Here is a 27,555-nt window from a genome sequence, read left to right as displayed (position 1 = left end):
TGTTATCAAGCAGATCCTCATGTTTTGTTTAAGCATGCCTCCAGCTAATGAATTTTCCATTATTTCATGCCCCACAGAATCTGCAAGCTTTGAAAGAGTAGGATTTTGAATTTAATTAAGCCTGCCTTGCTATATGAAAGAGTTTAAGCAGTTGGCATTTTTTGTCAATCCTACATTCCATCAGCACTGTAACTGTGCGTGGTATTTTTGAATCGTGAAGACTGTTCTGTAGCCAAAAGGGTTAAAGTCAAGGGATTTGATTTCCACTGCTTTGTAATCTTTTCATATAGAAATATCCAGCCTAAAAACTCATAAATCCAAAATCAAATCCAAAGTCTGATACAGAATTAGATTACTGGAAGAAGCACAGGAATTCAGAAATTAAAATATGATTGAAACAATGGATTGAAATATATACCAAAGAGGGAGTTAACACAATATTAAAAAAAATTTATAATAATAAAATCTGTGACACAAGCTAGAATGCAAACCTCTATGAGAAACGGTCCCAGAAATTGACTTTGACACGATAAAATTAAACAAGAGCATTTGAGTAGGTAAGTATTACATTACTGCTTTTATTCATTCATTTTGATGACCAAAATGTATGATTTGACAATGATTCAAAGAATAATACTTTCTGTCTCATATCAGTACAAAGCTGCTTTGATCAGGTATGATGCAAATCAGCAGCTCTTAGCTCTGCCCTGACAATGCAACCAACTCCGACCCAAATCCTCTGTGAGAAATCCCTACTGTATATTTCTTATATTCTGAGGTAGCAAGTGATGTTCAGTTGATAACATACTAGATTATTACATTATTTTCCATCACATGATCACTGAGTCCAGAGAGATGACAATCAAGATCTTAACTATTTCAACTCCATGCAAAGGTCACAATGATTGCAATGAGTGCACCTCAGATATACCTATATCACTCCATGTTTACCTAATTTTCTCCATTTTTTTCCTCTCACTCGTTCATAATTCAGTCACTCTAGAAAACTCATACAGCAACTATTCTTTGTCTATAAACTGAATGAGTGTTGCCAGTTTTTTCAAAGCCTGCAAGAGCAGTAGGTGAGGGGTGGAGGGGAAGGTGCATTATAGTCGAGCTTGGCCTGTGCCCATACATATTTCAGCAGAGGTTACAGCGGTAGGCTTGTTAACCTATTCTACTAAGTCGTGCTGAAACATTTCTCTGTAAGCACTGTACAATTTAACATCCACCTATTTGGACTTACACACCTCCAGCAAGCCTACAATTACCAGAATGGAGTACAATCTTCCATGAAACACTAAAAGATTATGACACCGTAGCATACCAATGTGCTACCTTCGTACCTCAGTAATTACTAGGGCTGAGAGTATCTGTAAAACACATCACTTCCAATCAGATCCTTATCATAGTTATGGAATATGTTGTTCACTGTGAGCTTCTTGGCTTAATTATGGAATTTCTGAAATACCAGCAATATCCTGACCTTTTCACATCCATCTATCCACATTCCTGTATGTCTGTTTCACTAATTATTGCTCCAGTTATTCACCACTGAGTATTCCATCGCATAACAGATACCGTGAATTTCAATTAGCTTACTTGGACTATGCAGTCATCTAAAAACACTGGCAGTGCAGCATAATACCACCAGTACAGCCAATCCTTGGTTTGGTACTGGTCGCAAGGTTATCGATAGCTATTACCATGAACCATTAGTCATTAGCGATACCAACTTTCCAGGATACTTCTGATTAATTTCCTGTTCAGTTTTCCAAACAATCTAGGAGAAGTACCACTGAAGCATTTTATTTCTTTCCCCCCCACTCTCTTTGAACACATGTTTGTTATATAAGGGTGGAAGTGAGATGAAAGATCATTCAGTGCCAATCGAATCTTGGATGCTGGAAGCTATGTCACAAAGTCTCCAGAAACTGGCAACCACGCCAGTAATGCATCATTAAAGAACAGCCCAGGTGGAAAAATCGCTCAAATGTCTTAACACTGAGGAGAAAGTAGATAATGGGTGAAGTGCAACTACTTGAAATGCAGGAAGGCGCAAAACAATGGTTGATCAAGCAACCTTTTAGAAAGCTCTTGAAACAGTGTAAAAGAGTGGTGCCCTGGAGGGTTGTGAAGATGATTTCCAAAAGTCAGGGAAAGAAGTAAGTCAAACCCATCTATGATACAGTGAAACCAACAGCCTACAAATAATGCTGAAGGTAAAGCAGAAAAGAACGTGAAATTGGAGGGCATTTCTTAGGTAGATAAAAGCAAGACGAAGAGGGTGGGGGTTGGGGGTATGTGAAAATAATGGGTCAGACCTTGACCCCTGCATGTTGTGACAGATGCAGCCACTGGACTTTGGAAAGGACAGGGAAACACTGGAAACAGAGGCCTTTGACCTGGGAGTTTGAGAGTAGGTAGCATTTGTGGAAAAGCAGAAAACTGGTGAGAAAGACATACAAAATATTAAACTTCAGTGAGACATGAGTATAGATGAACCTACTATGGCTGTGAACAACAGATGAGACAAAAGTGTACAAATCTTCTTGAGCTGGAAAAATTCAGGTAGAAATTTGTCCTTGGTTATGTGCACACCATGTTGTGGAATTTTGTTCAGGCAAGGTCAATAGAATTGAATTTTGAAATACATGTGCACATTAGTGCATCCAACCACAGGTCATATTCTACCCCATGGTCATCATAACTAACTAACTAACTAGATCTAGTGTTTTACAATTTCTACTCTGTAAACCTAAACTTTGAAATCATATCTTGGGTGATTTGATGTACAAATATTCCATTTTCACTGACTGGTGGAAAGAGCTATCGGCCTCCTTTAATCATTAGTAATCTCATCAATGATCACTGGCCAGCAAGCAGACATCCATGAGAGTCACCACAAAGAGCCCCACCTTCTTTCACTGAGAAATCAACAGAGATGCAAGTGATTCAACAAAACTCTCAATTCTTGATTGGATTACTGTTTAAAATGTAGTCATTACTACTCCATTTGGCACAATATAATCAGCAAATTAAATTTCTCATTGAGGATATTACTGCCGAAGGCTAAATGATTTTCACTTAGATTGTAATAGTGAAATTGCTGCAATTGGGGGGAAGTACAGACTGCTAGGAAATGAAGTACTCTTGGTTACTCCATGTATAGCGTGTTTTGTTGTGTTCTATCACTGACAGAATCACAGTCGAAAGGAACTTTTGTGGAATGACCACACAACTCTCGGGCTCTTTGTTCTCCATAGGACTCAAATAAATGGAAAGTTGTCTTGAGAGATATTACCATATTTACACTCACTGTTCTTGCTGCAATTAAAGACAACACTCAGACCGCGGACAAAAAGAAACTTGCCAGCAGCTTTACTTCCTTGTCACAAATTCATCGCCTTCACCACAGGGAAAATTGTGCCCTGCAGAGGGAACCTATAAGACTACAAGTCTCCATTTAACTGCTGCACTGTGTTCCTACCTTTCTTTCTGCACTACTATTGTATTTGCTGGCATGAGCTACTTATTGTGAATTCTGCATTGGAAATCACTTGATTATTCATATGGGGAGAGCAGTGGGGGAGGGGTGTATTGTTGGGTTGTGGGATTGGGAGAAACAAGGGTATACAATCATATTTTTGAACTTGTACGTATGCACATCTATTAATGTTTCTAGCTGACCCTGACCTATAGAATACAATGGACAATGTTCAGCAGACTAGGGATGGATAGGACATTATTAATAGCCTTCCATTAAGAAAATCAGAGAACCTCTATTGACAAGTGTGAAATAAAATATGATTTTAAAATTAGCTGATGTAATTCAATTAAGAAAAGTTATGAATTACTCTTTTAAAAATTTTCAGTATTTCGGGATGAATCCTCTAAGGCAATGTAACCTTTCTGACGTGTATTATGAGATTTGAGCGAAGGATTTCAGTTAAGCTATTAAAACCTTGTATAAAACTGAAAAATTTATGCCAGGGAAAGGGCACTCTTTCAGTTCTTAAAACTGTCAATTTGCATGTCAGAGTCACAGAGTGGTAAAGTCATAATCATAGAGAGCTACAGCTAGGGAATGGGTCCTTCAGCCCACCGAGTCCATGCCAACCATCAACCTAATACACTAATCCTACATTAATCCCATTTTTTTATTCTCCCTACATTCACATCAGCTCCCACCAGATTTTACCATTCTACTGCACACTAGGGGCAATTTATAGTGGCCCATTAACCTACCAACATGCACGTCTTTGGAATGTGGGAGGAAAGTGGAGCACCCAGAGGAAATCCACACAGTCACAGGGAGCACGTGCAAACTTCCACGTCTACAGCACCCGCGGTCAGGATTGAAACTGGGTCTCCGGTGCCATGAGGCAGCGGCTCTACCAGTTGCGCCACTGTGCCGCCCTTGAGTTACTCACATACCGGTTACTCTGGCAGACTGCTACTCCCAGGATTCGAAGCTGCATTGGGAAAGCCCAATGGATTTCTAGTGTGTGATCGAGATTTATCACTTGACTATGGGGAAACCCCTATTACTTACATGCGTTACTTAACCCAACAATAAGAGAAATAGAAAACCTAGAGCCAAGCAATTCTGGTGTCCCCATTGAGAGGCATTGTAGAGCAGCACTAATGATCAGGTTGGTCTTGGGAAGCATGTTGTATACTTCAGTTGCTCCCGAGGACTGGTGGTGCACATTTTCATGTGGCCACCAGCCAAGACGTTTTCAAGGATTTAAGGCAGAAGGCTGGAGACTGTAAGTTCAATGGGGATGTTCTGTGATCAGATTTGTACGGGTGGGGTGGGGGGTAGGAGGGGGAAGTGATGTATAGGACCTGGTCCTGGAAAAATTGATGCTTTGGATTGGGGAGTGGGGTCAGTCCGAACCTCACAGGAATCCCAGCCATCCACTACTGTGATCGCTAGATCCTGGTGTTCTGGGATTGCCCAATGATGGTACAGAACCCACACCGATCCCACTCATACCAGGAAGTGCCCAATCAAATTTTCCAAGCTACTCAAGACAACCCAGAAGTGGTTGCTATTGTGTTTCATTCCAGAAGATCATCAATTTGCAATGGCTAATGCTGAAAGAAACTGTGCAAGTTTTGACTTTATAGGCACATATCTTTATTTTACACAGATATGCAAAGAGGAATGTTGGATTAACGTGAAAATTTCATTTAATCTTATTTTGCACTTCCATTTTCAGCCACTATTTGGAAGATCATGGGAAACTTTTTGAAGTTTACTTATCTCTCACATTAAAATGATTTTCTGCTATATAGTGACTACACTTCAAAAGAACTCGATTGGCTATAAAACACTTTAGGCACCCAGAGCTTAATAAAATGGACTATATAGAAGCAAGTTCTTTCTTGAAGAGAATAAATAGTTGCAAAATATCTGAAACCATACTGAACAGGACGCTTTTCATTTCCAGTCAAAGTTTCCCATGTTTTTAGCCTCTGTGTCTGCTGTTCAACTCTGCTGAACATTACTTGTCTCTGCTTGTGCAAGGTTCAGGATTGATAATAAAGACTTAAAAGGGCATTCTGTGCATGGCGGTCAAACCCATTTCTTTCAGAGAAGAACAACCAGAATGTGCCGTGTGGGTGAAGTTTCCTTGTGACAACTTCACCTGCAAACAGCATGCATTTGGTGTCAAAGGAGACAATAGTTCAAAAGACTGCTTTTGAGGACCACTTCAAATAAATAGGAGGCATCAGGAATTCTTGCTTCACCATAAGTTTTTGTTCTTGTGTTTTTTAAAAAAAGAGATTAGGCCACAGTGCCTGCTGACTACAACTGGAAAATCAATATGCGCATTTGTGCATTCACTGAAAGAAAACCACCGTCTCCGAGCAGCTTATGCCTTTGCTATTGCTGCCCTAGTCAGTGCATTATCGGCTGCAGTTGCAATACAGATGTGAATAGGAGCCCCATTGCTTTGATGTGTATTCTAAGAGCAGAGGTACACTCATTAAAAAAGGGAGGACAGAGCCCTGATTACTGGCTTATTATTGCCACTGAGATTTCTAATGATTGACATGCCAGTTTTTTCTTCGTTACTATTTCAAACCTTGGCAATTTGATGCACAACACAAAGAATTACCTGGAATTACACTGACATTACAATACCAAAATGCAGCCCAACGATCGGTCCAACTAGCTGGTGCTGGTGTATATCCTCCAGACAAATTGTGGCTCTTGTACCCTGAGACTACTTTGTTGCCTTTACCATGTATCTCCTTTTTCATTCAATCATCATCTAATCTACTCCTTAAATGTTGTCAAGGTTTCTGCTTCAAACACTAATTCTGGTGGTGCATTTTACAATCACATGAACCTATTCTACAGAAAAAAAATTCTCATGCTATCACTTCAATTTTAAATCTATTTCCCCACATTTTAAACCCTTCAGTCACTTTTATCAGGTTTCGAATGCAATTCCCCTCTCCACTATTTTGGAGATGTTATCAACCCACTCAAAACAAATGGCCTGATGTTAAACCAGCAAAAAATCATATGAATGCATGAAATGTACATTTACCTTAACCCACGGTACAGTTTCATGCTTTTAAATGCTTTTCTTCTGCATGTGTCTAGTTTCAGCCAGGGTTACGGTATCATCACCTGGTAACAACAGGCACTGTTTTTGATTAATAGGACTCATTTTTTGCATGCTTTGTTAAGAGAACAAAAGCACCATTTTAAAAAGAGCAATGCAGCATCACAGGTCAACCTGTGATAAAAACACTGCTCATTTATTTTCCCGATGGAGCGGTTAATTGCTGTAACCGGGTAAGTGGAAAAACGGTTTTACTGGGTAGATGAAATGATTTAAAAAACTGAATTACTGTTGGACACTAGATACTGGATGTACTGTTTATAACAATTCAACAGTCGCTTTAACCATTCCTGACTAAAGTAGCTCCAATCACTAATGTACAGACCAAAGGGACTGCAAATATCCCAGACTTCTTAATGGAAATAGAATTTGATGCCAATCAACTTATAATAGCCTGTGGGTTTTCAAGTCAAGTGAAGGCAGAAAAAACAGACAGAAGCAGGCTACGATTATCTCTGATCCAGGGCTTTGCTGCATAACATCAGTGTTTTAAAACAATTCAATTTCTAATTTTATTATTATTGCTTTTTCATTCTGACAATCTACCTTGTCTTTCCTAAAACTATGTTATCCAGTCATTTCTATATTGAAAATGGTAGTTTGTCATCTGCGTTGTCTGCTTATAGTGAAAATAGTACTATAAAAATTGAAAATGTAATACAGATCATAAAATGGTGTAATACTGACTTCAAAATAGTATAACACAGATTTGAAGTGATGCAATGCAGCTTGGAAATGCACAACACATCTCTCAAACTAATGTAATAATGATTTTGGCTACTTGCTCTTTTGACACTGATTTTTCTTCTAGCAGCAGACAAAATAAATCCATGGAGTCATATAATGAACCAGAATGAACATATTTTTGCTGTTTTTTTAGGATTGCAATTTTCCTTATTGTTAATCAAATATAAATATTCCTCACTTTGCACATGCAAAAGGAATTTAAAAAATCAAACTGAGGTGGTATAACCCTATGGAAGCCTCCCTAATGTCTTGGTGTGTAATACAATACTTCTCTAATGAGTCATTTTCTCCTAAAAACTGATACATATGCAGTCAGCAATCAGTGCATTTTGGAGGATAATTAGTCATTTGTGTTTATATATTAGTAGTTTTAAGTTAATTATTTCCCATCAAATATAATTCTACCTTTTAAGAGAAGGGGCAATATTATCCCACACATGGTTCTGATTTTATTTAATTCTTTGAAGTGCCAGGATTCACTGGCTCAAAATTCCCAGTGGGATCATTACCTTGTTTGTGCTACATCGGAATTTATGGGTATTATATTTTAACTTTTATGAGTTGCCTTTTATCCCTTTGTACCAATTCTTCATTAAGCCCAAGGTAATAAAGCAAATTTGTGCCTCCAGTCGTAACTGGCGGCACTCTGACAGGACTGTCTTGACTCTTTAGTTTGAGGCACAATCTTCGGGTAATAATTTCAAGTAATTCCTACTATCTGTTCAGATATCAGTTAATCTACATTTGCTCTGCAATTAAGCAAAGAACCCCATTTCAGGACAGCAAATTTTTGTTTTGTTTCTCCACTTTCTATACTTGGGAGTTTTGCAAAGGTACCCAGAGAATGAAACAGTGTGACCAGCCTCCCAGGTTCCCCCATTTTTGGAACTGAAGTTTCATCCCACCAACAAAATCAGAGACCTATATTTCTTTTGGCTGCACTGTGTGCAAAACCTAATGAAAACATGGAAACCCATTGGGAATGCTGTGCAAAATTCTTCCAGTTGAAACTCTGTTCACTTATGTAGTGCATTTAAGATTGATGTTGTTCCTGTACAGTGCACCTTACGAGTGGCCTATTCCACTCATTGCAATGTCTGCCTAAACAATGGTAAAGTCATGGATAGCAGCCAGAGCTCTGGCCCACTGATCTGGAGACGATGCTGATTCCATCATGGCAGCTGGGGAACTTAACTTCAAATAATTATATAAATAAATACACTGGAATTAAAGGAAAAGCTAATCTCATTAACAATAGCCATGAATCTGCCCCCTGATTCTCTAATGTTCCCCAGGAAAGGAAATCGACCAACCTTAGCTTGCATGTGAAACCAATCTCCTTAGCTCTTAACTGCCCCTTCAGTTCTTGGGCTATTAGGGGTGGACAATAAATGCTGGCATTCCATATCCCACAAACACATTAAAACAAATGAAGCCATAGCATCTGATTAAAGAGTATGCTATGTATTTTACAGAAGACCCTAGGGTTCCCTGATGAAAATAATAAGTTTGGGAACGTGGATGCTTTGGCCATGAAAACACATTGATGCCTCAGAAGGCTAAGGAAATTCGGCATGTCCCCAACGATTCCTACCATTTTTTACAGAAAGTACCCTATCCGGAGAAATCACAGCTTGGTATGTTGATTATTGTCACCTGTACCAAAATACAGTAGGTATTTCTTGTAGCTCTGCTGCAAGAAATTACAGAGAGTTGTGAACGCAGCCCAGTCCGTCAAGCAAACCAGTCTCCCCTCCACTGACTCCATCAACACTTCCCACTGCCTCAGCAATGCAGCCAACATAATCAAGGACCCTTCTCACCCGGGTCATTCTCTCTTCTTCCCTCTCCCATCGGGCAGAAGATACAAAAGCCTGAAAGCACGTACCACCAGACTCAAGAACAGCTTCCGTCCCACAATTGTCAAGACTCTTGAACAGACCTCTCATATGCTAAAAGATGAACTCTTGGATTCTGATCTCCCAGTCTACCTCATCATGCCCCTTGCACTTTATTTGTCTACCTGCACTGTACTTTCTCTGCAACTGTACACTATATTCTGCATTCTGTATTTTTTTTCCTTTTGTACTACCTCAATGTAATGATGGAATGATCTGTCGGGATGGCATGCAAACAAATGCTTTTCACTGTATCTTGGTACGTGACAATAATAAACCAATGACCATTTACAGAGTTGAAATGAGGCTTACCGCCCTTGACGTCAGCTTTTGACTGAGTTTGGCATTGATAACAATGAAGACGTTAAGGGGAAAACACTCCACTCATTGGTCATACCTTTTACATCAAAAGATGGTACTACCTTGATGTACTTATGTATAGTATGATCTGTCTGGGTGGCATAGAAACAGAAGCTTTTTACTGTATCTTGGTACACATGACAATAGTAAACCAATATCAATAGTGAACAATGAGATGTGATTACTTTCTTCTTCACCCAATGCCAGCATTTCACTACATGGAAACAATTACATACTTCTGCAGAGGGCACTGACTCTCTCCATGTCTCCAGATCAGCGGGCCAGAGCTCTAGCTGTCCCCCACAACTTTTCCGTTGTTGACCCAAGTAATGCAATCAGTGGAGTGGGCCACTGGTCAGACGCACTGTACATGGAGTTATATCAATGCACTGACCAAATAGGGTAGACAGTAAAAATCTTATTTTTCCATGGTAGGGGTGTCTAAGACAAGAGGGCATAGGTTTAAGGTGAGAGGCTGGAGGTTTAAGGGGATCAGAGAGGGGATTTTTTCCATATAGAGGATGGATGAAGTCTGCAAGGTGGTGCCTGAGGAGGTGTAGAGCAAGATACTCTCACAACACTTAAGAAGCATCTAAATAAGTGCTTGAATTGCCAAGGCATAGAAGGCTACAGACCTATTGCAGGTATATGGGATTAATATAGATAGGCACAATGGGCAGTATGGACACAATGGAGCACAGGGCCTGTTTAAATGCTGTATAATTCTATAACTCAACAATCCATCCACCTGCAGCACCACCTTCATAAAGTAGGACTGTCAAGATATCCCCAATACTTGGGTCAAACTGCATGAAGCTTCAAGCAAGCACATGACCATCTAGTTAAAAATTAAACATTCACTCTTTGTATTGGCTTTCTCTGAAGCCTTCAAACTTCTCAGCTGCAACCTCCAATCTGCCTTAGCCAACCTGCTGACCTCGCTCCAAGGATCTGTCAACCCTACTCTCCAATCCTGTGTCAACCACTCCCCTGTGTGAGCACTGATCTATCAGTATCACACATCCATCAGCTCCCAATCCATTAGCCACACCCGCTGATCTACTGGCCATTCCTGCACCACTCCAATCCCTAACCCCTTCTGACCACCAATCCTCGACCCTTCCCCACCTAAAGGACTTCTTTCCATACGGTTCCCCTTCCCCATGACATGAACTTTGTAATGACACATGAAATGCCTCTGATATTATAAGGCCTGTTCAGTGATGCACACGTGTTGGGGTTCGCTGCACTGCTGAACTTAAAAAGGACTACAGAAGACACTAAAGTCAGCACCAGACTGTGACACAAGGCCCTCAAATAAATGTTTTGTTTGTCTCTCCCCCATCACGTTTCACAGGTCTTTATATGTGCCACTCAGTTTCTCGGCAATGTTTTTTTCCAAAATGTTCTTCCTTTACAATCTTTCCTTCATTCCCTCCTTGTTCACACTCCTCACCATTCTTTATAGAGGGAAGAAAAGTCTTTATTTTATATCTTTTCAGATGTTCATGGATATTAAATAATTTCTCCAGGATCATTTGTAAATTAAAGTCCAAAAACTGAAGACACTGGAAGTCTGAAAACAGAAAATGCTGGAAACACTCAGCAGGTCAGGCAGCGTCTGTGGCAAGAGAAACAACATTAACGTTTCAGGTCAGAGATCCTTTGCTGGAACTGGGAAAGAGAGAAAATAAGGTAGTTTTAAATTGCAGTGAGGGAGTGGAAAAAAAACTATCAAACAGAAGCCTTCGCCAGCAGCTTTGTCACCATGGCAATCTTGGCCAGACCCAATCAGATATTCCTTTTGTTCTATCCTTCCCTCATCCTCTCTGCAACTTAAAACTTCTTTGTTTTCTCTTCCCTTGTTCTGAAGAAGTCTCTGACCCTTAACATTGACTGTATTGCTCCTTCTACAGGTGCTGCCTAACCTGCATTTTCTGTTTTAATTCTCCAGAATAGCTGTTACATTGAGCTCCTGTAACAAATTACATAAAGACAAAGGAGAGAATGCAGATGCTGCACTCCAGAGCAAAAGTGCTGGAGGAACTCAGTGAGTCAAGCAGCACCTGTGGAGGCAAAGGTTTGGCCGATGTTTCAGGTCGTGACCCTGCATCAGGACTGAATAAGAATCTGAATAAACAACTACCTTGCAATTAACCAGGCGTCTGGTGCTGGAGAATTATGGGACACATACAGTAGTAGTGCAGCAACTATTAGTGTGTTTAATGTAATAAAACAATGTAAAGTTCTTCATAGAATGCAATTAGAAAAATAAAACAGATAACACTGGCATTACGACAGATAATCAGAAGCTTGGTGAAACAGGTTAGTTTTAAGTACTGTCACAAGGCCATGGACATTGACCCAACAGCTTGGCAGCAGCTGTAGGTCAGTATACCACTTGTTTGTGGAGTTATCTCCATGATCTAAATTATATAAATTCTTTATTTACCATTAAGTATTGTATGTGGGTTGAAGTGCCAACTACATCTTTGAAAAGCCAGATCCTCTCTATTTTATTTCACTTTATGCAGCTACCCTAAAAATCAGGTCAAACTATTTTAATGATAGTTATTAAATACGTCACATGCCTTTACTTTCAAAAAACAAAGTTGTTAATGCAGCTGCCCTGATAATTGTAGCATATTCATCATAAAAGGTTAATGTAAGTGAGTCATTATTGTCAGGCTCATTGGTATCACATGCATCCAGAGGAAACCTAAGAGAAAAAAAGTTTTCTCCAAATGAACGTAATTGCGAGCAAGCAGTATTTTCAGACAAGATCCTGTAATTATCATTCACGCAGACATGTGATGAGAGATATAAAACAAATCTACAATTTTACCACACATCTTTTGTTGCACAATGTATAATGTCTGTTCTTCAATGTCCTGTTATTACCGAATTAAATAGAAAGTTTAAGTTCAACACCTCCTGTCGTTTCAGCAACACACAAATGAGAATGGTAGAATAATGGATGTTGCTGGACAAGTAATACAGAGACCTGGACTAATGACCCAGAAACTCAACTTTAAAACTGCAGCAGGTGGAGGATGTAAGATTAGCTTGTATTGAATAAACGGCCTGTATCACAAATGGTGACCATAAAACTCCCGGAAGGTCATAAAATCCTCCATGTTCATTAATGTATGTTAGTGAAGGATTTCTGCTGCCCTTATCCGGTCCGGCCCAAATGTGCCTCGAATGCAAGATTCTTAACTGTCCTCTGGAACAGTCAAGCAAATCACTCAATTGTATGAAATCATTACATCAAAGCATGAGAATAAAACCTAATGGTCCATCCTCCATTCGCCTCAGTGCTGGGTTCAGAGTCATTGAGTTATACAGCATTGAAGAAGGCCCTTCAACCCAATTTGCCCATGCCAACCAAGTTGTCTACTTGAGCTAGTCCCATTTCCCCACATTTGGCCCATATCGCTCTAAACCTTTCCTACCCACGTACCTGTCTAAATGTCTTTTAAACATTATAATTGTAACTGTCTCTACCGCTTCCTCTGGCAGCTTGTTACATATATCTACCACTCTCTGTGTAAATAAGTTGCCCCTCAGGTCTCTTTTAAAACTTTCACTTGAATTAGAAGAGCTGTCCCACTGACTCATCAAGCAATACCCTGACATAAGCAGATGAACAGATTTATACCTTCCGAGCCACATCCCTGACATCAATATCACCTTTACTGGGTAATGGAAAAGGGCATACTCTCCAGTGGAGGTGCCACAGGTCATATACAATCAGGAAGGAATACCCCAAGAATCTTCAGTGATGATTCAGACCCTTTGAACTCTCATGGAATTAATGTCCACTCAAAAACTATACTGCATTGTTGTTCTTAATACAATGAACAACTGTGTGATATAAAATGCTGTTTGAAGAGTAATGTGATTTAAAAGAACTTGTATTGCCCCTGTTCATTTGTGAAGGCTGAGACAGTTTCTCTGTAATCGTCGTGTACATATATGATAGATGGATTCAATCTAGTCTGTGTCTCATTGATAAAAACTAAAGATGCCCATGCAAAACTCTTGTTTTCTCTTTATCTTAATGGTGCATTCACTCTGGCTCCAACATGTAGTTTTATTGTATTGTAATTCAGCAATGCCTGACTGAACTTGAAGTGGGCCAAGAGCGTGTACCTGGGAGCTATTTGTTGCTTTTAAGCTGTCATTTGCTCAGGACCATGTTGTGAAAGAGCAGCTTTCCACGTGCCCTAATCCCGAGTCCAGAGAGCTGCATGCTCCCTTTGATTTGCTATACTCTCTAAAGGGCAGGCACGGTACTGTAGCGGTTAGCGTAACGCTTTACAGTGCCAGCAACCCGGGTTCAATTCCGGTCGCTGTCTATAAGGAGTTTGTACGTTCTCCCCATGTCTGCGTGGGTTTTAGACTAATGACCCAGAAACTCAACTTTAAAAACTGCAGTAGGTGAAGGATGTAAGATTAGCTTGTATTGAATAAATGGCTTGTGTTACAAATGGTGACCATAAAGATCGCCGGAAGTGTGGTGACACTTGCGGGCTACCCCCAGAAGACTCCACGCAAAAAGATGCATTTCACTGTGTGTTTTGATGTACACGTGACTAAATAAAGAAATCTTATCTTATCTCCTCTCCTTAGAGGGCCATATTCTCTGCATTTGCTGTAGACCTTTCAGTATGCTGCTCCCCCATTCCCTTTCAGTGCTCTCTTCAGACTACCTTACTCCCTTTGCTCAGTCATGTTGCCTTCTGTTTCCCTTTGCTGTGTAAACTGTGGCTCTGCTCCCTTTGGTCTACTTTGTTCCCTCAGAATGTTGTGTTCCCTCCTTTACATAACCCCATTGGGCAGCCACGTTGAAAACAACTGTGTAGGTGTGTGGAACAGGCAGCCTGTTATTACTGTCCCAGAACAGAAAGACAACGATGGCTTAAACCCAAGAGTTCAGGCCACAGACGGAGAACCACACATCATTTCCTCACTGTATACCTCCCTTGTAGGAAGCAACTGCCACAAAGTGCTTGATTTTGAAACATGTTCTGATCAATATGAACTTCAGCCGATAGCCCTCTGCAATTTAGCAGTTATTTTGGTAACTCCCAACCCTCTTTGTCCTTCAGTAACAAAGTCAAGCATTTTCAAACAGGCTGAACTGGACTTCACTTCAGTCTGAATTAAATCCAACAAGGCTATCTAAATGGGCAAACATTCAGCTGTTTGAAAGCAGACAGCTAGGAATAATTTCCAGGCCATTGTTAACAATTCTGTTCAACCTCACCCATTAAGGAGAAATTCCTGTCCTTGCAACATGAATATGCAAAGCAAGTTTCATTTGCTAGCAATATCAATCCAACATTTCAGTACACTGGTAGTATTTTTTATTTACACCATTAGTATTACATTTCCACTGCAACTTCAGAGTTACTTTGACAAAAGCAGAGACAATGGATTGAAGGTTATGTGGTCCTCTCATTTCACACCTTACTGTGTACTGAAACCTAATAAAAGATGCACCTGGGCTGCAGGGCTCAGGCAATACTTTACGACACAGATCAGCAGTAAAATGAAGGCTTTGAATTACTTCCTCCTTTTACAGATCACACTCACATCAATTACTGCAATCATGTCACTTTGTGTCCTTTCAAAAACTTTGTTTAATTAGTGGCCTACAATACATGCAATTCATTAACCTTTCACATACAAAGCTAGAGTTCCAAAGAATTCAATAACACACAGACCAGATTGGATTGGTCTTTTTAAAGGCATTTTCTTACACTACTGAATAAGCACAAGTGGGTCTCACGGGGTTGATAGATCTGCCAAATATAAACTGACTGCCCTCTATTCAGGCATTAGCAATGGACCCCCATCTGTACTTAGGGCTATGAATCTACACTCAGTATTGCCACCTGCTACAGCCTTGTTAATGCAGTCAGGCAGGCTGTGCATCTGTGTGCCAGCTCCCTGTATTAGGAGTTGCATCCTATCTGTATGGTGCATTTGCCCAGCTCAGTGCCAGTCCTGAGCTCATACTATTTTCCTCTTTTAAGATAACGAACCTGCACACATAAATCCTCAATGATCTCAGGACATCTCAAAACACCATGAGGCAACGCAGGAAACACAGCAGCCATTCTGTACACAGCAAGATCCCACAATTAGTAATGTAAAGTTGACTCGATAATCCGATTCTTTAACAGACATTGGCTGTGTGATAAGTATTGGCCAATCAGAATTCCAAGGCACCATTTAGAATGTGAATTAACCATGCAGCAGGAGGGTTGATGTGAGATATTTAAAATAAAATTCATCACTGTAAAGCAATTGATGTCAAAATAACACCTGTTTGGTGGACAGTGCATTTATTCAAAGCAAAATGCATTTTATGGCACTTTCAATACAGGCAAATTCTTTGTAGAAACATTATCAGACAGAATTTGACACTGAGACACATAAGTAAATATTAGGGCAAATAGCTAAAAGCTTAATAAAAGAAGCAGATCTTAAGTAGTTACCCAAAAGAGGACATAAGATCTTTATTAGTCACATGTACATCGAAACACACAGTGAAGTGCATCTTTTTGTGCGGTGTTCTGGGGGCAGCCCGCAAGTGTCGCCACGTTTCTGGCACCAACATAGTATGCCCACAACTTCCTAACCTGTACGTCTTTGGAATGTGGGAGGAAACCGGAACACCCGGAGGAAACCCACGCAGACACAGGGAGAACATACAAACTCCTTCCAGACAGTGACCGGATTTGAACCCGTATCACTGGCACTGTAAAGCGTTACGCTAACTGCTACACTACTACGACTGATGCTAAATGGAACATTCCCTCCCTTCCCCATTAACCACTGAATCACAGTTCCAAGAACAGACCTGTTGCTCTCCAACAGACAAAAGCACCCCTTCAGGAAAGCCATACCCCAGGCAGCTCACATGCACCTCCTAGTGGCTGATTCTCACACCACAAGTATAAACTGGGGAATAGGTTCCCCCAACATCCTCAGCAAGACAAAATGTGGAGAGCTCCAACCACATAACAAAAAGCACTCTAACCTCCACAGTGATAAGATTAAGCTATGGCTCATGTGTAACTGTTATTGAAGTGCAATTATGCCTGTCAGTTCAAAATGTTGAGTACAAGTATTCTATTGATTTGTTGCATCAGATGTTGCTTGTTTTTGCAACTATCTCTTTGAGTTGCATGTTTATAAGTAGCTGCTTCTCTGCAACTTTTGGCATGATGTGCCAAATACCTTCCTTGTTGCAGAACTGAAAGACTCAAATGAATGTACAGCATTTTTCCAGTAAGAGCAGCCTCTTTTTCTCTCTCAATATCCCCTAGGGTAGAAAATCCTTTCCCCTTCCATGCATATTTGCATGAATCTCTGTCTGAGAACTGAAGTTTTGAAAACCTGGTATCTACTTAATGTGCACTTTTATTTTAAAGACTGTACCATTGCGAAGGCCTGATCCAGACTTGCTTTTAGCAGATCAGCTCCCCTCCTCCCCAACCCTTTATCGAGCTGCAGGATGTCTGAAAAGGTCAAATTAAATGATTAGCAGTTGGTGAATTTAAAATGTTTCATTAATTATGAGACATTTCCCACTCCTGACACAATCTCAATAATATGCATATGGTGTAATGATTTATGGAACACATCTGTTACATTCTATCATGTTGTAAGAAGAACCACAAAATATGAGTAAATTCTGCTTCAAATGAAGTTGCAAGTTCTCCCTCCTCCCCCGGACTACATTTTGGCAATAAATTCAGATGACCCACATCAAAGTCTTGCAAATGCAATTTGCAACTGGTTCCCACAATGCTGCTTCCCCAAGGCAATGCTGCAATACAACAGTCCCATGTTTGAGATAAACCTGTCTACTCCTCTTTGTCCCTCCATCTTCCCCAGCCCCCATCACCTCTACCCCCCACCTTGCCTATATTGTCACATACCCTTTGTAATGCTAGTAAACTGACCTCATTCCAACACATCCTGGTGCTCGCTATTGTTGTACCAATGGTTACCTTGCATTGTTTTTTTAAAGTTTTAGTGTAAAGTTAAATGTGCAAGAGAATTACCAGTTGCAACCCTAGCACAATTCAGTCTTCTCATGTCAATGAAGTACATCACACATTCAAAGTTAAGTTCAAAGTCGAGTTTATCGTCACATGCACAAGTACATGTATGCACAGGTGCGATGAAAAACTTACCTGCAGCAGCATCACAGGCTCATAGCATCAGATAAACAGCATTCACAAGAAATCATTCATCTTTTCAACAAGCATGGAATTAAGCAGGTGGTTTTGTTGAATTTAGCCAATATGTAATTTTAAGAAAAACCTTTGTATATCAATCAGTGATAAAAAGTGGCAAAAATAGCTTGAATAGCTCAGTGCCATAATATGGTTAAGATTATAAGAATATTATTTCAATAATCTGGTCAGCACCCAGGTGCTCAAGTGCCTTATGGTACTCATTGGGTTTTATGTTCCTGGCTTTGAATTAAAAATAACTTCTCCCTTAACATTGGATCAATTGCTGCTCTCTGTAGCATACAAGGTACAGTGACTGAGACTGCCACCATCTCAGATTGGATCTCATGTTTACTGTCCTGAAACGAGCATAGCTTCAAACAACAGAGTGCAACAGTGGCATGGCCAGCAGAGTCACTGCCTCTCAGCACCAGACACCTGGGTTCAATCCAGACTTCGAGTGCTGTCAGTGTGGAGTTTGCAAGTTTTCCTTGCATGAGCCCTTCTCCAGTTTCCTCCTACACCCCAAACACGTGTCGGTTGGCATGTTAATTGGCCACTGCAAATTGCCCCTAGTGTGTAGGTGAGTGGTAGAATCTGGGGGGAGGTGATGAAAAGGTGAGAAGTAAATTAAGAGATTAATGTAGGATTGGTATAAATGGATGGTCAGAATGGACTCAGTGGGCTGAAGGGCCTGCTTCTGTACTGTATCTCTCTATGACTCTGCGATTCATAGGGCTTCAGTTAATTTAACCATTCTTTACATAGAGGCTGCAGCATAACTGGCAGCAAAAAATACACACCTGCATTCTTGTAATGTCAAACTATAGATGCTGGCCTTCATATATTCCTATTTTATTGGTAAGAAGGTAATACCAATATTTAGAGCTTTGTGTAGAAGCTTGGTTTTGATGAGAAGATGCCCTCTGGATGACATTTAAAGGGATGCCATTATTATGAGAGAGTCTGGTCTAATCCAAGCCTTTAGATAGATCACATAAATGCCACAGGTGGCCATTTAGATGACAATAGGTCACATGTAAAGGCGCACATTCTTTCCAAGGGTGTACCATGCATTACTCAAACTTCACAGGCCTTTTTGTAACCTTTCTGATCCTCGTGGAATGTGCCTGTACTGGGGTATTTCACACAATAGGTTCAACCATAGCTTGGGTCAATAACCTATATTGCAACCCATCCCTGCGGGAGTTTTGCCTTTACCTTATCTTGATGAATGATAATTGGAACATGCCTGCAGCACCCTCCTTTAACAAAACAGAAGAAATCTAATCTAAGCAGTAAATCTTCGATTAAATGGTGTAGATTACTATGCCAGACAACTGAAAAGTGCACTTAAGGGCTCTGAACTAATGCTCAGTCATAAATTACAGAACACAACTATCAGAAACACAAAGAAGAGTTATCATAAATAATCATTTTACATTGCCTTATTTTAAAATATTATTCAGTTGAGTATTTGACTAACTACTAATCTTCTTGCCTATATGATGTCACAAATGTGCATTACACTAACAACAGCCACTAATTTACCCAGTAGTATTCCAAGACTAGGATGAAAGTTAGACAAAGAACATCATGCATTTAAATAGCACCTTTGTCAACCTCCAGATGCCCAAAACACTTTTACAGCCAACACTTTTTGAGTTATAGTGACTGTTGTAATTTGGGAAGTCTGGTATCCAACTAGTATACACCAATTTCCCACAAACAGCAATGTTACAACAATCAGGTAATTTGTGCATAAATTGATTCTAGATTCTAAGGATCTTTTAATTCAGTAAGTTTAGAAAGTGAGAACATGTATTTGTTGATTAATCAGGAAAGAAAGACAAAACATTAACTAATAACTTCTTCGATTCTCACCAACTTTTATCGATGCGCCATAGGAAGCATCCTATTTGGATGCATCACGGCTTGGTACGGCAACTGCTCTGCCCAGGACCGCAAGAAACTGCAGAGAGTTGTGGACACAGACCAGCACATCACGGACACCAGCCTCCCCTCCTTGGACTCTGTCTTTACTTCTCGCTGTCTTGGTGAAGCAGCCAGCATAATCAAAGACCCCACCCACCCAGGTCATTCCCTCTTCTCTCCTCTTCCATCAGGTGGAAGATACAAGAGCCTGAGGGCACGTACCACCAGACTTAAGGACAGCTTCTACCCCACTGTGATAAGAGTATTGAATGGTTCCCTTATACGATAAAATGGACTCTGACCTCACGATCCACCTTGTTGTGACCTTGCACCATATTGCACTGCACTTTCTCTGTAGCTATGACACTTTACTCTGTACGCTATTGTTTTTACCTGTACTGCCCCAATGCACTCTGTACTACCTCAATGCACTCTGTACTACCCCAATGCACTCTGTACTACCTCAATGCACTCTGTACTGACCCAATGTAACTGCACTGTGTAATGAATTGATCTGTACGATCGGTATGCAAGACAAGTTTTTCACTGTACCTCGGTACAAATGACAATAATAAACCAATACCAAGAAGATATCTGCCCGTATTCTCTATCCCACCCATGTTTTTTTGTACCTTCCCTCTCATCCATTGCCAGTACCTGAGAGAAAATAGCCTCTGTTCCTAGCCACTGATGTGCACATAAGTGGAACCTGGTGGAGACTGCCCCCAAATCCATTTTCCCTCCTCTTTCTACCCAGAGATTTCCTGACCTTTGCTCAGTTGCTCGCCCAGGCAGAGTGACCAAATTTAAAGAGCTCGGGAAAGATAATACAGCAAACCCATTTTGCACTGACCTGTAAGGTTCTCCATCATACTGCCATTACATCTCTGAAATGGTTAGCCTACAAGCAGGTTTTAATTATGTTCTTGTGAAGCTATCCCACAAAACACAGTGCTCCACAACAGGGTAACTAATGCCTGTAAGTAACTAATGCCTGTAAGGACAGGTCTCCAATTGTGTGTACTGGGGGTGATAAAATTGCGGCAGTGTTCTGTGGAAGGGTGGGTGAGGGAAGAAAAACTTGAATTTCAGATTTACTTGAACTAAGCAATTCTGAGACACCCACATAAGACAACAAGTAAAGCATTCAAAACACATTTTTAATTTGTGATATTTTTTCTTAAGGGCACCGGGCACCTAAAAAATCTATTATTTATCCTCAAGTACTTAATGGGTGAGTTTGTGAGAAATATGTAGCCCAAGCAATAGGCATCACACAACGTCACAGGATATTAAAATCAATGCTGCCTTCCTTTTGGCCATTGTGATCATGGCAGATCAAGACAAAATAGACAGACGCTGACAGCAAAGCAGCTGCTGGAGCCAAACAAGGGTGAGTCCCGTTGACTCTGCTGCTACAGTTCTACATACATTGTTTTTTTTGTTGATGTCAAGTGCTAGCACAACATCGCCAATGCTAGTTCAAACTTGTATTTAGCGGGGGTGGGTGGGTGGAGAGATAATGTTCAATGATGTACATCGAAGTACTCAACCTAATCATGACTATTGATATTCTGTGACACTCTCTCAAGAGATTTACATTACTGACAAAAATTCAGAATATAGCACCTGCCATGCTGAATGAAAAAAAACAGTTGTGAACATGACCTTTTGAGTTTGACTATGGTATTTTTCCTATCCATTTAAATATGGAACTCAATTATGTGCATTTTACTGAGGTACAATTTATATTTAATATTCTTTATAATATACAACATTTTGAACTTATTTTTAATTCTGATTTTATTTTAAATTTGGGCAGTTGATAGGCAAACGAGTAAAATTGTACTTTTCCACAAATATTTATTGCATTCAACTATTTTTTCTGCCTAAGAATAACTTGAGTTTTCAATCAATTATTTAACTGCATTCACTGCTGTGCTGAGTGCCTCTACATCCAGCATAAAAGAGGGCAAATGAGCTGAACTAGAATTGAAGCTCAGTGTGAAGTTTGTGAAGGGAAACCACTTCTCTCTAGACACAATCTACATTCTTGCTCTAAGGCAAAGACTTCCTTGGGCAAACCAATGTAGAAGTATCCTTGACTACCAGTTGCAAATTGCTCTTTTAGCAACTTGTGCAGAAATGGGAAGTGCAACAGTGAGTGCTTGAGTAACCAGGCCCATCCACTGGTGGAACAATAACACAACTATTTTTTGGATGCCTTTGTCACTCCTTTATTGTAGTAGACAGTTCTTCATTCTTTTCAACAAAATGGAAAAAACTACTTCAGAAGACTAACAGCCCAGGAAAATTAAGTTCAGTGTTAAAATGAATTGAGTAGATAAGACCAGTTGCTAATATAAAAAGGGAATATTCATTTTTTTAGTAAAATGCCTCATTTATTTTCCCAATATAATATCATTATTGATCCCCCACAACTTCTGATTGATGTTGTGTTTGTTTTGAAACTATTCTCACTTGTTTCTGCTTTAAAGCTCTCAGGATTTACTTCCTTTTTTCAGTTTAACTTTACAGTTCATGGAAACTTTTACAAACAAACTCACTCTTGCTTTCTGTTTTGTTTTCTTTGGGAAAGGAGATGAAAGTAATCAGTCTGTCCTCCCTGTGCTCTTGTTGATGCATCAAGAAGTTTCCTCCTGTACAAACATTTTTACTTTCTTCTATTTTTCTTCCAATTATCTCAGCTTGTGATGTTTATCTGCACTTATTTCACCACCTGACAATCTAGTCCTGTTTAATGATTCAAAAACATTTTAACCTCTTCCTTGCTGTTATTTGTTTCATTTACAAAACTTAGTGCCTAACTCCCCTGCTCCAACTTTCACAAGCCATAATGTCTTAAAATGACCTGCCAGAAGAGACACTGTGTCATACAACAAGGTGAATGCTTAAGTTCAGGTATTTCAGGAGCAGTGTCCCAAGCAGCAAAGATGTTCCTGATCCCAGCATGGCTCACAAACCTCCCCTTAACTACCCTGATGGTGGAGTAACACAAATCTTACATATTGTTGCAGCTCAAGTCAACTGAAGCTTTGTGCAAATGGCCTTTTACATCAGCCCCACCGTTTTACTCACTCAATGCGTCATTACTAAATGTAGAATGCCCAGTTCCACTGACTGTGTTATTAACGTAGATTTTCTCTGCTTTTAATGCTTTCTGAGTTGGACTTGCAGTGAAACCAAATAAGTAAACGTCTGAAACATTCACTTCTCCAACACTTGTTTGAGCTAAGCCAACTTTATTGAGCCAGTCACTGGAGACTAACACTTCCTTTGTGAAACTGCATTTCTTTCCAGCTCTAACCTCTTTGTCAATATCCCGCCGCAATAGAACTAGTGAAACTGACCAAGCCATCAGCTGGAGACCGGATCAATAGCCAAGTACCAATTCTGGGCTTGAATGCAAAATCGATTCGTCAAAGCACTCACCTCTGGAAGCGGCATCCCGTTGATGATGAGATCCGGCTGCTGTTGGGAGCTCTGGGTATTAGTGAAAGTGTGGTACACGTGGTTCCCACTGGCGTTCCTGGAATTCTGATTCTCCACATTTAGAAAGGTAGCCTCCGACCTGCGACAACCCAAGGGCAAAGTTTGCTGGTGGTAGTCGAAGTAGTTCAGGGAGGAGGTGAGGGAAGAACAGCTGACCACGTTCATCTTATCAGTCTCCTCCATGTCTCTGGGCACCAGTCTGATATCATTCTTGTTGATCTTACTCTTTTTCTTCGGTTTCTTCTGCTGTCCATAAGAGTACTCCGCCACCCTGCAGTTGTACGTCCTGATCTCCTTGTTGTCTCGCTTACACTTGACCGCCACAAATATCATGGTCACAAAGAGGATTGCAGCAATGGAGCCCAGGGCAATTATAAAGATTAGGGATAAATTCAAGGACCCTGTCGATTCCCGGGCGTCTAAAGCAGGGGAGAGATAGACGGCGATCAACGCAGTGGCGGAGAGGGCAGACTTTCCCTGGTCCTGTGCCACCACGATCAGTTCATAGTTGGTCTCAGCCCCATCCCCGAAACTTCTGGTGGTTCTGATTTCCCCACTCGTTTGGTCCATCTCGAAGAAGCCCCGATCGCCATCCACGATGCCGTAAGTCAAGCGACCGTTGTCACCTTCGTCGTAGTCATCAGCTTTGACCACTGTCACCAAGTAGCCAGAGCCTACGTTTCTGGGGATGTAGACATCAGTCGTACCATTAACCAAAGGCGGCGCAGTTATAATGGGGACATTGTCATTGACGTCCAATACAAACACCTTCACTGTGGTGTTACTTTCTAGGGCGGGGTTCCCGCCGTCTTTGGCCATAACCTTAAACTCGAACGACCTAGTCTGCTCGTAGTTGAAGGACCTCAGTGCATACACGTCCCCCGAGGTGGGGTTAATGGACACGTAGGTGAAGACGGGCATGTCCTTCACCTGCGACGGGATAATCTGGTAGGAAACGCTCCCGTTCAACCCCAAATCCACATCCCTGGCGGAAACGGAGAGGAGGTGCGAACCCGGGGTGTTGTTTTCCCGAACGCTGACCTGGTAAAAAGGTTTGGTGAAGTGAGGGGGGTTATCGTTTTCATCCGTAATCCTGACGGTGAAGGATTTGGTGGATTGGAGCGAGGGGGAGCCACCGTCTTTGGCCAGGATAGTGAGGTTGTAGAGGTCCCTCTGCTCTCGATCCAGCCTGCCGTCCACCAGGATGGTGTAAAAACTCTCGTACTCCTGCAGTTTGAAAGGGACGTCGCCTAAAAGTTTGCACTGGACCCTGCCGTTAGCGCCGGAGTCCCGGTCGGAGACCCGGACCAGACCGATCACGTAGCCGGGAGGGGCGGCTTCGCTCACCTCCACCGTCTCGCTATTGACCGAGAATAAAGTGATAACGGGGACATTGTCGTTCACATCCACCACGTTCACCGTCACCTTGCAGTGGGCCGGGATAGAATTGGGTCCCAGGTCTTTCGCCTGCACGTCGATCTCGTAGATACTACCCTCTTCGTAGTCTATGTTGCCCCTCACTGTGATGGCCCCGGTTCGGGGCTCCAATTTGAAAAGTTGCCTGGTCTTGTCCGACACGTAACTGTTGAAGGAATAGACGATCTCTCCGTTCGTCCCCTCGTCCGGGTCCGAAGCGTTCAGGTCGATAACAAGCGAGTTGACCGGCGCGTTCTCCAGTACGTTGACCGTGTAAGCCGTCTGCTCAAACACCGGGTAGTTGTCGTTCGAGTCGATGACTTTGATGTTGAGTTGGGCCGTACCCAAATTCGGGGGCTTACCCCCGTCCAGAGCCGTGATCATGTAGCTGTAGTGAGACTGGACCTCCCTGTCCAGCGCTTTCTCCACCACCAGCTCGGCGAAGCGAGAACCGTCTCCCCGGCTCTTGATTTCCAAGCCGAACAAATCGTTGGGCGTTATCTCGTAAGTCTGCACTCCGAAGTCCCCGGAGTCGGGGTCGTAAGCGCTCTCCAGGGGGATCCTGGTGCCCGGGCTGGCCGTCTCTGAGATCTCCAGATCGATTTGCTCGGTGGGGAAGCTGGGCGAGTTGTCGTTGATGTCCAGGATCTCCACTTTGACTACACAGATCTCCATGGAGTTCACCATCTCCTCCAGCGAGATCACGCATTTGGGGTTCTGTCCGCACAGCAGGTCTCGGTCGATCTTCTGCTTGGTCACGAGTAAACCGCTCGACGGATTGATCTCCACCAGATGCGGCGCCGAGTTGGACAAGACGCGAAAGAGAGGCACCGGCTGCTCCCAAGTTGAGAAGCCGGCGTCTTTCGCTATGTTGCCGATAACCGTCCCGGCTCTCTCCTCTTCCACCACAGAGTACTTCAAATTAATCACAGCAGCGGCCCGAGCCCAGAAGAGCAGGAGAAGCAGCAACATCAAATCCATGCCCGAGCGGTACCTGTTGATTTCTGGATTCATCACAAACAGCTTCGAGAGGCTGACATGATGAAAACACCGACACTCAAATCCTCTCCGTCCCACTACAGAAGTAATAAACGAACATACACACAGACGCACGCACACCCTTCCGTTCACCTTGCAATTATCCTCAATAAAGTCTTTAAGAAAACGAAACCCGATCGTGTGGTTTCCCGCTGCAAGCTCCAGAAACTGGTGTGCGCAGAAAACCCTGTTCCAATTCGTGCTGCACTTACTTCAGCACCCAACCGTGTCCAAATCTGCAGAGCTACAAAGAGGTTGCATGCTGCGGCAGGAGGTTTAATTTGGATTCAGATCCCAGCCTGAGCTGTTTTATTCCGATCGAAGTTTATTTTAGATAATGCATTCTTCGTGCATCGAAGCAATTTGAGCTGGGAGTCGCAACTCCCGGCTGCCGCGGGTCCGACCTCACAACGCTGCGATTGCAAAGTGCAACTGAAGAGTGGCGACTCTGCTTGGCGCGGCTGAGTCCCGGGACCAGTCTAGCCCCAGCCAATGAGAGCCGAGTGCAGGGTTTGATTGACAGCTTGAAATTGACAAGTTCTTTTCAACAATTTCGGGAGCTGAGAGGATAAGCCGCCACTCCTGTGATTCCATCATGGAAGGTGGAGCCTGGGAGATGCGTGTCTGAGTGTGAAAGAGCGTGCATCTGTGTGTTAAGAATGCGTGTGAGTATGTGGTAGAGGCAGTTTTTGTATCACTGTATGGAAGGGTGCATGCCACATGTGTGTGTGTGAACGTTATTTGTGTTTGTGTGTGTGTGGGTGAAGGCATACACGTGTGTACGTGAGAACGCATGTTTAAGTGTGTGAGCGTGCGCTTGCGTATGTGTGTGTAAAAACAAAATAAATCAAGTTACAGATAGCTTAATATTGGACACAATTGTCTTTCTTTTTCAAAAGACGGGTAAAAAAGCTACATCTTCGAAAAAGATCAATGGAACCCATTTCCCGTTCCTTGAAACACTCATTAAAGGCTTGGGAAGTGGAGATTAACATGGATGTGATTTGAAGAATTAATTTGTGAGGTCTCGTATAACTGTGCCGTGTTTAAATATCGCAGTTATAACCTGTATTAAGAGCAGAGGCGGTATCTATCTGAGTCTTTTAATCGCCTCATGAGCTACAAAAATTCAATGTTATTGGACATCAAACCACACAAATTCAAGACAAACATCTATTTCCAACTTACAACCACATTAAATGCTGCTGGCGTGTCTCTGAATTCGGATTTCTGAAACATTTTTGAGCAGGATCTGATTTTGTGTGCGAGTCGGGGTGGGGGAGGTGTAGGATGGGGGTAGTGCCCGTGTTATGTATTACCCCATTCACAGGCGAGAGAATAAGACCAATTAGTTTAGAAGTCGGAATCCCGACTGTCGACATTCTGCTCCCGCTTCTGAAAGAAAAACCGTTCTGTGCCCACCGCGGTTTCTTTTAAAGTCACCGAAGAGCCGCATTTACAATCCCCAGATAGAAATGTCAAGATATGCTTAAAGAATCCCAACCAATGGTTCACATTGGATTGTACCCACTATCGGAGTTGCAACCGAAATGATTCAGCAAGTTTTAATTTTTTTTCACGAAGCCCAGTGAGTTTATTTAGATTGTTAATATATACGCGGAGTTCGTTGATAGCATTTTGTGGTTGAATCTGTCGGAACTCGTGATCAATAAAACTGAAGTGGCGCCTGTAATATGTGATTGAGTACCAGAATACAGTCTGAATGAGATTCAGTGCTATTAA

General features: G+C 41.7%; 1 protein-coding gene across 2 annotated transcripts in view; it reads right to left on the bottom strand.

The window, feature by feature from the left end:
- pcdh19 (protocadherin 19) overlaps positions 1-26,136 on the bottom strand; it is a 123,316-nt gene extending 97,180 nt beyond the window's left edge. For both annotated transcript variants that reach the window (XM_052021681.1, XM_052021682.1), the window contains exon 1: positions 23,299-26,136. In XM_052021681.1, the coding sequence (XP_051877641.1) occupies positions 23,299-25,788 (2,490 nt within the window). In that variant the 5' untranslated portion in view covers positions 25,789-26,136. The remainder of the gene's footprint in view (positions 1-23,298) is intronic.
- Positions 26,137-27,555: the final 1,419 nt, after the last annotated feature.

This window comes from Pristis pectinata, chromosome 8 (genome assembly GCF_009764475.1).
Source record: "Pristis pectinata isolate sPriPec2 chromosome 8, sPriPec2.1.pri, whole genome shotgun sequence".
Classification (NCBI taxonomy): Eukaryota; Metazoa; Chordata; class Chondrichthyes; order Rhinopristiformes; family Pristidae; genus Pristis; species Pristis pectinata.
The sequence above is the reverse complement of the archived record's forward strand: the minus strand, read 5'-3'. Positions and strand labels throughout refer to the sequence as shown.